Here is a 12608-nt window from a genome sequence, read left to right on the forward strand (position 1 = left end):
AAAACACCCATCTTACAGCATATAGCTGAATTGACCCCAAAAAACACACATCTACTATAAGTTATCTGTTAAACTAATGGAATCTCAAATCTTATATATAAACACCAACTATCATCAATTAAATTATTTGCTTTTAAAACCGCTATTATGTTTTTATATTAAAGTATTCCACCAATATTTCAGCATCAGACAATCAACATACATATGGTCTTTACTCTTTCACACAATATCATTTCAATAATTTAAACAATCAGCACAAAAACAACATTTTAAATACATCATACAGTTTTCATTAGTTAAGCAATCCGTCCATCCATCAACATCTCATCTTAATTTCGAATGCCGACACAAAATGTTAATTTCTTAAATAAATCAAGTACTAAACAACATAGAAACAACAACAAAAACAAAGGTAGACAGTCCTGTCACAAGAGGGATACAAAGAAAACAACATAGAAACATTAACAATAATACCTCATTTTGATTAACGCATGCCATTTCTGTCACAGTCACCAACCAACGACTGTGACCCGCCTGAATTCACCAGATAACCCAAAGCTTTTGACCCACGGAGCTCTGTCCGCTAACTTTATGACCACACGCGGATTCTTCTCATAAACGACCCATCAAGCACTTAAATCCGCGAAAGTATCTACCGTTTAATCGATAGAATAAGGGAAAAGTATTGGTACTATCTCTTTTAATTAATTTACTAAATATGTATTAAATGTTGTACAGTATTCTATAAAACTGTACAGTTTGATAAATTACTAAAAAAAAATGGTATGAATATCAGTTATCATAAAATAAAGGGAAAAATAAAATATTTTATGGACCCCAAACTTGAAAAATCATAAAAGTTTTAAATTTGTGCATACATATATACATATGTTACAAATGGTAATAATCATTAAAAAAAATCACATAAATTACGAGTTAATTCATGTTTACTGAATTTATTTTGTTACACATAGATACATGTGGAAGTAATTAGAAAAAAAAAGACACATGTCAATAATGTGGATTCAATAATAGTTTAATTCCCACATCTAATAGTAAAGGGGTGAATAAGCTTGGATCCAAATTCGTGAGTCAAAAATATTTGACCAAAACCCGAACTGGTAACAAAATTGGGTTGCAAATTCCAACTCAAACATGTCAATCCGTTAACTTGATCACAACCCATTAACCATGAAAATTCGGTTAATGGTCAAGTTTCGGGTTGCCAGGTACAATGGTTGGTGGATTCACGAGTAGATTTTAGTTAAAATGAATTACTGTGTTGACCTATTAAAAAAGATAATATGAAGTTAATAATAATTTTGGTTACGACCCGGAAGGTCAATCCGTTAGGTTGATGATGGGTTAACAAGTCGAAAATTCAAAAGAGTAATCCGGTTTTTGGGGTTAACTTTAAGTTGGATTACGGGTTAGATTGAGTAACCCTATCTAATAATTACATTGTTGTGGTTAAACAATTTAATAACTGTCTGATGGTCTAATGAAAGTTGTTTGTAATGACAGTTCAATAGTGTTGCAACCTTAACTTCCCTAAAACCAATGAAACCGTTGTTCTAACGTTTAACATGAGTAACTGATATTTCTACATAGTGACGAGACCACTTTATCCACCAAGAACTCCTTAGCGCCATCATTTGAATCATGCCTTTTAGAGATCTTCAGAGGGTGCAAAATTTTCTCCTGTTGTAAGTTGTAACTATTCTGGAGCTGTCTATGTAACAATATTTATATGAAGAATTAACAACTTGTATCTAAAAACAACTGATTGATGTTATAAAATTCTATTTATTGATCTACTTTAGTCTTGAGTAATATGCACTGTACCCTATCTAATAATTACATTGTTGTGGTTAAACAATTTATAACTTTGTGTTTCGTTGCAGATTTATATTCTTGGATCTAAAGAGGTGGGTCAAAAATAAAATATAATTAAAATTATGGGAATGAATGGCTTTTTAATGAAAAAGTTTAAAAATCAGTAACAAGTGAAAAAAGGGTTTTGAATGAAGTTCTGATCAACATTGAAGGGAAATTATGCAAGTTTAAAAATCTTTGAAAGATAATTTTGAACATACTTCTATAAAAACTGTGTAAGTTTATAATGGGTTTGATTTGATTTTCCCTTATTTTTGTTGGGCTAGTTTTATTTATGTGAGTAAATAATTTAGTTGCTTAAAATTACTTTTTTTGAAAATGACTTTTATATTAAGTTGCTTTAAAATAGTGTGGTTTTGATCGATGGTAAATACCATGACCTTTGGAGACAAGAGTTAAGGGTTCGATTCTCATCTGACACAAAGGGCAGAGTTCCTTTTTTACCATTTATGTATAACCTGAAAACAACCCTCTATATAAGTAGAGGTAAGATTTTTCTACGTATATCATAACCTCCTGCATATACCGTCGAAATATTAGCCTCAAAACTTATGGAAAACAAAGTGGATAGTTCCTCTCCCTTTCCTTTTTTTAATTAGATAGCAGGAGCTGGCCTTCTTGTTTTGCGTTAAGCAACATCTTAGCTAACTTAATTACAATTTTATGTATATATATATATATACAATATACAATAGAGTTAGCGAAGACTGAAGACCCAAGAGTATGACACTTTAACTACAAGATTTGTTTTTTTTGTTTTTTTTTTTGTTTATGTCATCAATGGTCATTTGATATGATGTTATATTTGCTTTGAGTGTTATAAATTAATGAAAGTTTACAACCAAAAAGTATACATACGTACATATGCAAACTTAAAATTTAATAAGAAAAATTACTTACAAAAAGCTTTTTGTTAATTAATTAATATAGAAGATCAATTATTAAAGAATTTTTTTTTTTTTTTACCGATTTATCTTTTATAAAATAAAGAAAATTATTAATTAGTTTTCAGTTAATTTAAATAAATATTATACCTTAATTTTCATCTTATATACGGAGAAGAAATTTTATTGCATATCAACTCCCCCTGGCAAAGTGGCAATATATACATGCATACTCAATATGAGTTTGTATGATCACTTAATTATTGTATTAACTAATGGCGTGAAACATAATAATCAAGTTCTCTTCGATCTAGCATCAAGTTATTATATTTTGAATACAAAGAGAAAACATTAGTACGTAACCTAAAATTACTAGATATGAACATATGGTAATAGGTAACATGTAAGATTTAACCGATGAATGGAGAATTACTTTAATTCCCCGTTTCCATCTTCTCATTTTAAGACACGTACATTTTCTTTTACTAGTTTGTATTTAAGATGTTAATCTCAACATCGTCGAAATTAGCATCTGGTCCAAAATCATGAACACCAAAATCTTGGCAATCTAATAACCATGTGCCACAATCATCCCATGAGGCAAAGCTATTAACACCGTTGTTTGGTAACTCCCATGTTGATACATCAAAAACTGGAGGTTCACTTTCACCTAAAAGGTAGCTTAACAACTTATTGTCATCCTCGTGAAGGCTTTGTAACAAAGGTTTTGTTCCATTTTCTTCAATATTTTGGGAGCTTTCGGAAGGTGCACAGCAATTTAGATTCTCCTCGACGCTTCCAATGGAACTATCGGTACTTCCATGGTTGTCATTGCTTGATTGTGTCGAATGTTTTTGAGATGATGGATTAGGTGCATCGGTGTCCTTTTGAAGAGGCTTATGAGTCGCCGGATCTATTCCCATTTTCAAAAGCTTTTTCTTGATATGAGTGTTCCAATGATTCTTAATCTCATTGTCTGTTCGTCCTGGCATCGATGCTGCTATTTTTGACCATCTAATTTAACAAATTAAAGGGGTAAGTCCTTGGTTATTATTATTAGTTAATAATCACGTACACTATATATCTTTGGTTTTTTGCAGAGACCTCTTATTAATTAGCTAGAAGACAATTACAATTCAAAATAGTACGTAGAATTAGTCGTACTATACATTCAAATTACTTACATAAAATTTATCTTGTCATGCACAATAATGTAATTAGGAATTGCATCAACAAAGCTACTTGTACATATATAGTTATTATGCATATATGGCCTTATTAAAATTTTGTTGTGTAGATAATATGATATTGTTTATCTGTCGATATATCCTTTTCAAAGTAGCTCAAAGTCTGATATAAGTATATAACTTTGGTTTCTTTGATTAAAGTTATTTTATAATTACTCGATCGGTATTGCAATTAGATATATGTGTATGCTTCATATATATATGTTGTCAAATTTTTAGTATTCATACAAACAATATATATATGTAGTTAATCAACAAGAAAGAATAATATAGAATGAATGAAACACAATTACTCGACATGCTAGAGACGCACCGGTTGCCAAGGCGAGCATGGAGATCGATAACAAGCTGTTCCTCGGACTCGTTAAGGAGGCCACGCTTCAAGTCTGGTCTGAGGTAGTTGGTCCATCGTAGCCGACAACTCTTACCACAACGACGGAGTCCAGCTAGCTTAGGTACCGCACGCCAACAACATTGACCGTTCACAAGAATAAAGTTGATGAGCTTCTTGTCTTCCTCCACGGTCCACGGCCCTTTCTTCACCCCTAACTTGTCACAACAAGGTTGTCTTCCCATCTAGTCCACCACCGTACGTCGGCTAACCACCACAAATATATTAAGCTAACAGCTACAAGCTAGCTAGATGGAAATTGAATATGCTAAAATTAAAGACATGACCAACAAACACACACATTACCTAATTAATTTAGATATATGCGATCACCAACCTTTAAATATAAGAATTTTTAAGAAAGAAATTAAGAGAAAGATTCGATCTGGTGAGGTCCATAATAATATTGATGAAAGGTACATGTGAACCGCAACCCGGTTCCTAAGTTAATTAAATAATGGATGTGAAAAGGAAGGATGATTGGTAACTCACATACACACAAGCCTAACCCTATAAAGAAATTAATTGATTAAGCTCACTAATTTTGTATTTCATTTAACATCCTTTCGCTTATATAATGTTTTAGTTTCACCCTAATTATGTGTAAATATTTTAATCTTTTTCAGAACTATTTACATGTTACAGGACAAATGCATGCGTGATACGGCAACGAGGCGGCGACGGTTGGTGACAGCGATGGCGGCACCGGGGGTGGCATGGCAATGCCGGTGACGATATAGTTATTAATCTAAATATAATTAATGTAAACGTGGTATTGTAGTTATTTTTATAGTTGAAAAAATATATGTTGTAAATAATTTCATTAAAGGTATCATATGTATATTAGTTAGGTAGAGAGATTCAAATAATAAATAAATAAGAGAGATACTTTAGATTTATCAAGTTCTTTTTTAATAAATTTGAAAGGAGCAAATATTTTATAGGTAGTTTAGATTTAGATATATCTTTGCAACTATTAAGTTCACACATGAATAAACTTGCCATATTTCAACCACTGGGTAATAGCCCAGTGGCCACCAGCCGTCACTTTTTAAGAGGAATCCTGAGTTCAAGTCTTGTCAAAGGCAAACTTAAGATAATTAGGAGATTATTAAGTAGTTGAGATTCACCTACTGGATACTAGAATGGTTGGGGATTAATGAGTACCAAATAATACGTACATGCATGGATCAAGGGATTCCCATCCGATTTTTTTTTTACTCGCCATATTTCCCTCATCAAATATTGTACGGTATAGTTGTTAAGCCCATGCCAAAGTTCTTTGATCAATATCATGCATGTAACCTGGCTACCTAGCTAGATCCGGTAGGCTTGATGAAACTAGCTAGCTTGAGCCGCGATGTTTAGTAAAAGTAGTGTTGTCCAGTGTTTTAAATACCGGTATGTATCGGCCGGTAGTACCCGGAATACCGGATACCGGGTGGTACCCCGGTACAACTATCCCGGTATTTTGTCGGATATTTTCACTATTCAATACCGGCCGGTATTTCCGGTATTACCGGCATTTTGATTTTATTTTTTTTTTGAATTTTTTTTTTTGATACTTTAATGTTATGTTTTGTTATTTGTAAATTTTAAAACTTATATTTTGTTATGAAATACATATTTGATATTATTTTTTAGTGGATTGTACTTATATTTTGACTATTTTCGTTAAATTGTAACAAGTTTTATAGAATTTGTATAAAAATAAAAATACAATTATTAAATTACCGTGCCGGTACGTACCAGCCGGTATACCGGTACCGGGTACCCGACTTGTACGACCAAAATACTGGTATTTAAAACATTAGTTTTGTTTGAAAATTCCTTGTAGTCTAATGTGGCTTTCTTATTTCAACTTCCAAATAAAGTCAACATTGACTCTTGTGGCCTTCTTATAGTTTTCGTGTTTTTGGAAGAACATTGTGGAGACTCGGAAACAATCTAAAACTCCTCTTTTGTGTCATTGTGTGGATCTTAGCTACTAGAGGAAATATATATTGTTGGAGACTTGGAGTTAATAGGGTAGATTCGATATACGAAGTGTAATGTATTTCTTTTTACGGATATATATATATAGCGATAATTCAACTATATATATATCTATATAATTATTAAAACAGTAGGAAATTGAGCCTTCTAAAGCATTCATCAAACTCAAAGTTATTCTAAAAAATTGCCACGTAAGATTTATGTTATGTGGCGTCTCCATAAATTTTCCACAATATTTATATGTGAAAAAGAAGAAACTATATTTATTTTATTATTTAGATTCAATTTTATAAGGCAAGTGTAACTCTTTCATTATATTAAAAAAAGATTTGCCATGCACATTATTGTTTCTCATCGATCAACTAGCACAAAGTTTATTTTGTATACTAATGCATAAAACAATAAATTTTGTCATCATTTCCTTTAATAAAATGTTTACCAAAGTTTTTAACGAAAATTTCATACAGGACCATTTAATGTTTTGATGTTTATGTGAGCTCTTTTAATAATATTAATATTTTAATATCATATATAAAACTCTTTTGTTACGTGATTCATAATTTATTTATTTTTCTCTAAGTGAATTTTGAGTAGATTCGGGTTGCACAACTACAAGAAAATAAGGTTTACTATTTCAAATTCTTATGGATTTAGTATTTTAGTTTGAAGGTTTTTATAGGGGTGGTTGTTTGTTTGATAAGTTGTAAGATGACCACTCATATCATATTTAGCTTCATAAACATTGAAGAACGTAAGTGTTATGTAGTATTTGGTGTAAATGGGTTTTTCGTTGATATGCAATTGTGTTTTTGCTAAAAAATGTTTATGGATATTTTTGTTTCAGTAGAAAGTCATTCTTAAATATATGTAGCTTTATTTATTTGCTTCTATTAAATTATGTATATTTTGCATCATCTAATTTTCTTTTTTCCGTTTTTATCTAAATTATATTTATGTGTAAACATTATTTCTCATCTTCGTATGTATCTCCAAAACATTTTGATAATTTGATATATTTATTATATTCATATTTAACATTGTTTTGTTTTTATTAATGTTTTTGCAAAATAGATAATAATCGCATTGAACTAATTAAACAAAATATTAGTTATTGTGTGTGTCTACGTCAAAGGGTTTAAATTAACACTAACCTAACAATAACTTATAATATTTCACGCATCGCGCGGGGTAAAAGACCTAGTATATATATATATATATATATATATAGGCGGCTTTACTATATATATATAGGTTAGGCATGGGCCTAAGGCCCCCAAAATATAAATGTCTCCATTTTTATATTTTGGGCTTAATGTTTTAGACTTTAGACTTTTTGTGTTATATGTTATTACTATACAAGAGTAACAAGAATGCGCAAAAAACAAATAAGCAAATAAACTTTACGTCCTCATGATTGACATTTAGAAAAGAAAAAAAAAAGACGACACAAATGAAGTTACAACATCAAGGGAAAAAAAACCTAACTATTAAGAAATCAAAAAATCCAATAGCTGATTTTCACTCTAATTTCAAACGAGTTAGTGATTAAATCTTGATTATATGAAAGACTTTCTCCTAGAAATGATGCAGAATTTTGTTTTTTTGTGTTCTTTTCACATAACAGCCTATATATAAGATGATTTTTTTTTCCTTTTTTTAAATTTATTTATGTTTACTTTAATTTGTATGTTAATTAAGTAGGCCCCAATTTTAATCTTGCTTAAGACCCCCAAAAAGCTTAAGACGACACTATATATATATATATATATCGCGTTTAAAATATGTAACCTAGCTAGCTAGAATGTTTTTTAAACAAGCGGACACCCAATTTGGTACAACTCACATTGGCTAGATGTTTCTTAAATTTCCTAACTGGCAACTCAAGGCCAGCTTGGTTGCTTTTGTAGCTAGCTACTTAGCTAACTAGAGGCTGGTTTGTTAGTTACATAACTTCATACCTATACTATATATAATAACTTTTATGATATGATTCATCTCATTGTTAAACATGTTAAAAACCAACGACAATTTATATGCAAATTAAAACTCTTTAATCCAGCTATTACTTAATTTTCACACACAAGCCACGTGTCGTATATAACTAGATAGCGATGAGTAAGGCTAGCTTTTACTTTATCACTTGGAATCTTATTAATCCATTAGTCAAGTGTCAGTATTTTACTAGTTAGCAACTAAAAGAGACCCAAAAATGGTAGATTATATATTGAAGCTATTTTTGGTAGCATTGGCATCACCAATAAGGCTTCTATAAACGGTTGTTAGATTGTAGCAACTTTGCCACATAATAAATTTATTAGTTACCTATTGGTAAGGTCTTAAATCTTGTATAAATTCATCGGGATTCGAACCTCACTTCTTATATTTATAAGAGTAGATTATTAGGCGTAGTTTTGAAATTAAAGTTATGAGTCTCATTCTAGACATGCGTAGTTTGAGTTTCACATCCTGTCCAATTGAATGTTACCGTTCAGTGATGTCTCAAATGCTAGCTCCTAACTAATAACTACTAACTTGATGTTTAAAATAAAATAAAATAAAATAAAATTTTTGACACATATATAAATAACTAGTCTTATATTAAGGATATATATATATATATATATAGGGTCGTATTCATATGGATCTTTAAACAATGGTGGAAACCAAGGGACTAATCTAAGCCCTTGGATCAACCATCATCAAAATCCAATCAAACATGATTGGTTACTCGGGTGAATTACTCTGACGACTGTGCAATCATATTTGATTGGTCAAGCCAATCAAGCTTGATTGGTTACTCCGACGGATTACTCCGGCGACTGTGCAATCATATTTGATTGGCTAAGCCAATCAAGCTTGATTGGTTACTCCGGTGGATTACTCCAGCGACATTTTCTAATCATCTTTGATTGGTCAAGCCAAATCAAGCTTGATTGGTAATCACTAAGACACTAACGCCGTCGAATCTTCTTCGGCGACTTCTCCGGCTAATCAATTTCGTTTCCGGCTAATCAATTCCGTTTTAAACTGACCGTCAAGGGACGCATATGGGAATGGTATGGATTTGATGGGTGGCGATCCAAGAGATGGTGGATTGTGATTTTTCCGGCGACCTGTGATTTTTCCGGCGAGCTCAAAAACAATGTTTATTGGCTAGGGTTTGTGCGGAATGTGTTTCTGAGTGATTTGGTACAAGTTTCATGCATTAATTTGAAGAAACAACAAAGCTATAGTGTTTTTTTAATTTTTTCGGTGAGTTTTTCAAGTTTTCCGGCGAGTATAGATCGGATTAATTTCTGGTCAGGTTTGTTCACGGTGTGATTGTGAGTGTTTTGGTGTAAGTGTGATGTTCTAATTCGAAGGAACAAAGGTTTTATCGGCGTTTGAAGGTTTTCGGCGAAGTTGTTGCATTTTCCGGCGGTTGTATCGCTGGAGAAGAAGGAGGAGGAGTTGGTCGCCATCGCCGGTCAGAGATAAAGGTGGAGATCACGGTGGTTCAAGATCCCGTCGCCGGAAAAACGGGGGATCAAATTGTATGTGTGTGTGTGCGCTTGGTGGGGGGAAAGAGACGAGAGGAAGGGGAAGGGAGGGAAATCAAGGGTAGGGATTTATTTTTGAAGAGATAATCCAATGGCCAAGATTTGTCCCCTAGTTTCCAAGGAAATTTTAAGCCTCAAATGAACAAAACTCTATATATATATAGAGGAAAGATAATTTGAGATCAACTAAAAAAAATCCAAAAAAGGACCATTGATTTTCGTAAGTTACACACCACCATCATGATCTACTACGATATACAAGACTTTTTTATAAAAGCACTAAGACTTTCCAGCGACGGGCCCACAGAAAAATCATGTGTAAGTTAACTTATACATGTGTAAGTTACTTACACATGTGTCACATGTGTAAGTAATTGACATATGTGTAACTTAACTTACACATGATTTTCTGGTGGGCCCGTCGCCAGAAAGTCTAAGTGTTTTTACAAAAAAATCTTGTATATCATAGTAAATGATGATGGTGTACAAAAATCAATGGTCCTAGTTGGTCCTAAAATAAGAGGTGGTCTCAAAATATCTCATATATATATATATAATATATATATATATATAATTATTAAGATAAGATAACTTTTATTAATTCTAGGGTGACTAGTGCGTTATATAAAACATACAGGGGTTTAAGTTGCAATTAGTCCAACAAAATCTACTTCCCATTTTCCTACACAAAAGTATTTGTAATTGCACTCTTACTCCAACATAACATCAGTCTTTCCGTCATCTCTACGTTTACATGTCCTTCGTGTGGAAGGTTAATATTTTTCGGTTAAAAAAGTTATTTAAATTCTATTTAATTTGTGTGTATGAAATTTTTTTATTTCTTTCCGCAAAATTAATCTTATAATATATTAGAAATTTGGCTGACTTTAAATTCAATCGACCAATCAAAATGACAATTTTTTTTTTTTAAGATTTAAGTTCAATTATTCTAAAATTTTCCATTTAAAGATTTTTCTATTTGTATTAAAGCTAGAGACAATAATTTTGAAACATACAAATAAAAATACAAGCATGGACAAGAACTTGAAGGAATGGAACTGAGAGATCTCCATGACGAGACTTGAGCCAATGACTAACAAGTTATAGGAATGTACTGATACTAGCTAGTGAACCAAATGTCACACGGTTGAACTTGAAAATGTTTATGTAATTACTCTTGCAAATTAAACTAATTAAACATCTTACATGATATATGAAGCATGTGATCACCACATAGTTTGCCCAATTGCACGGACCTAGATGGAAGTTTTTCGCTATTTAGGGATTGTAAATGTAATCAAATTATATAAGCTAGCTAGGCGCATTCAAAATGTATGAACTCCGAAACTAGGTTTTATGATTTCCGTCCTTGTATATATCATAAAATGGTTATACATCTAAGCTTGGGTGTAGAACCTCTCACATCTTGTTTTTTTAATCCATAAAATTCATGAAGGACCAAACATTTACATATATATATTAAAAAATTAGTATGTGAGAGGTTCTATACCCAAACTTAGGTGTATAACAGCCACATACTCCATATTCTCTACATATAAATATATAATAAAGATACAACAAACAAAACTAAAAATAATTTTATGAAATTAACTTGGAATGTTAGAAATTAAGTTAAGCTCATACATTTTGATTATTGTTAGCCTTTTATTTTTGCATGTATAAAATCTTCAGAATTATTTTAACATATATTGACTACGTACCATCCTAATCAGAAAAAGTTGTTAACGGTATATTTTTGTATAATAATCATATATATGATTTCATAAACTTGAATGCCCATCTATATGTGGTCACATAAAATTTTGTGGCATATAAGAAAAAGAATAATAGTTAAAAAAAATAATAATAATAATAAATAATAGTAGTAGTATATATCGTAATATATGCTTTTGAGTTACATAATGTGTTGCTTGTGATTGAAAAAAAAAAAAAAAGAAAAAAAAGAAAAAAGAACAGAAGCTCGATTTTATGGTTTGAGAAAGGTTTGAGTTTCAAGAGAATGCAAAAAACGACAATTGGCCAACCATTGGGTCAAATTTTCTGCTCTTTCAATTCGCATATATTGTTCTTTGACGTTCGAACTGTGACCAACTGCCTATATTTTCTCTACAATAGTTTAGACTAATGTTAAACATTTCCAAATCTGTAGGATTCTTGCATTCTCACTTAACATAAAAGAGAAGAAAATAAGATACATGTATATTGTAGGAAAAAAATGTGCATATCTAAAAAGGACTAAATACATTTAAACTAATGAGAGTGAGACATCTTCCCCCATGATTCCATGAATCACCTCCCAATAGTCCTGATCATAATTGTTAGATTCCCATGAGTCACAAGTTGTCTCTCATAAGTAATGTCAATTTACACCAAAAATAAGGTGATCGACTCAGGTGACTCTTTTTTATCTTTACTCTTTGAACTTAGGTCAAGTCAATACAAATTGCAGACTTTTGATCGTTGTACATTGATACTATGATTAAATATTAGTTATTATTTTTATGGTTATATTATATATAGTATATACTAGATTTTAGACCCGTGTTCAACACTGAACACGGGTTTACGATATTATCACTATTAGATATAGATACATTTAAGTTATAAAAGTTTATAATTTTGAAGATATACGGTT

The 12608-nt window shown here is 31.4% G+C and overlaps 1 protein-coding gene across 1 annotated transcript; it reads right to left on the bottom strand.

The window, feature by feature from the left end:
* Window positions 1–3226: 3226 nt before the first annotated feature.
* LOC122600066 (MYB-like transcription factor ODO1) lies at window positions 3227–4692 on the bottom strand. The gene is made up of 2 exons (XM_043772722.1): window positions 4341–4692; window positions 3227–3794 (listed from the first exon to the last, which is right to left on the bottom strand). Exons 1-2 carry the CDS (start codon window positions 4601–4603, stop codon window positions 3266–3268), a joined length of 792 nt encoding a protein of 263 aa, XP_043628657.1. The 5' UTR covers window positions 4604–4692; the 3' UTR covers window positions 3227–3265.
* Window positions 4693–12608: the final 7916 nt, after the last annotated feature.

Source organism: Erigeron canadensis, chromosome 5 (assembly GCF_010389155.1).
Source record: "Erigeron canadensis isolate Cc75 chromosome 5, C_canadensis_v1, whole genome shotgun sequence".
Taxonomy (NCBI): domain Eukaryota; kingdom Viridiplantae; phylum Streptophyta; class Magnoliopsida; order Asterales; family Asteraceae; genus Erigeron; species Erigeron canadensis.

Bases quoted from the DNA above. Each gene is read 5' to 3' on its own strand.
- LOC122600066 (XM_043772722.1), bottom strand. From the start codon at position 4,603: ATGGGAAGACAACCTTGTTGTGACAAGTTAGGGGTGAAGAAAGGGCCG. The intron at 3,795-4,340 runs GTGCGTCTCTAG...TTGTTAAATTAG, and splicing joins CATGCTCGCCTTGGCAACCG to ATGGTCAAAAATAGCAGCAT.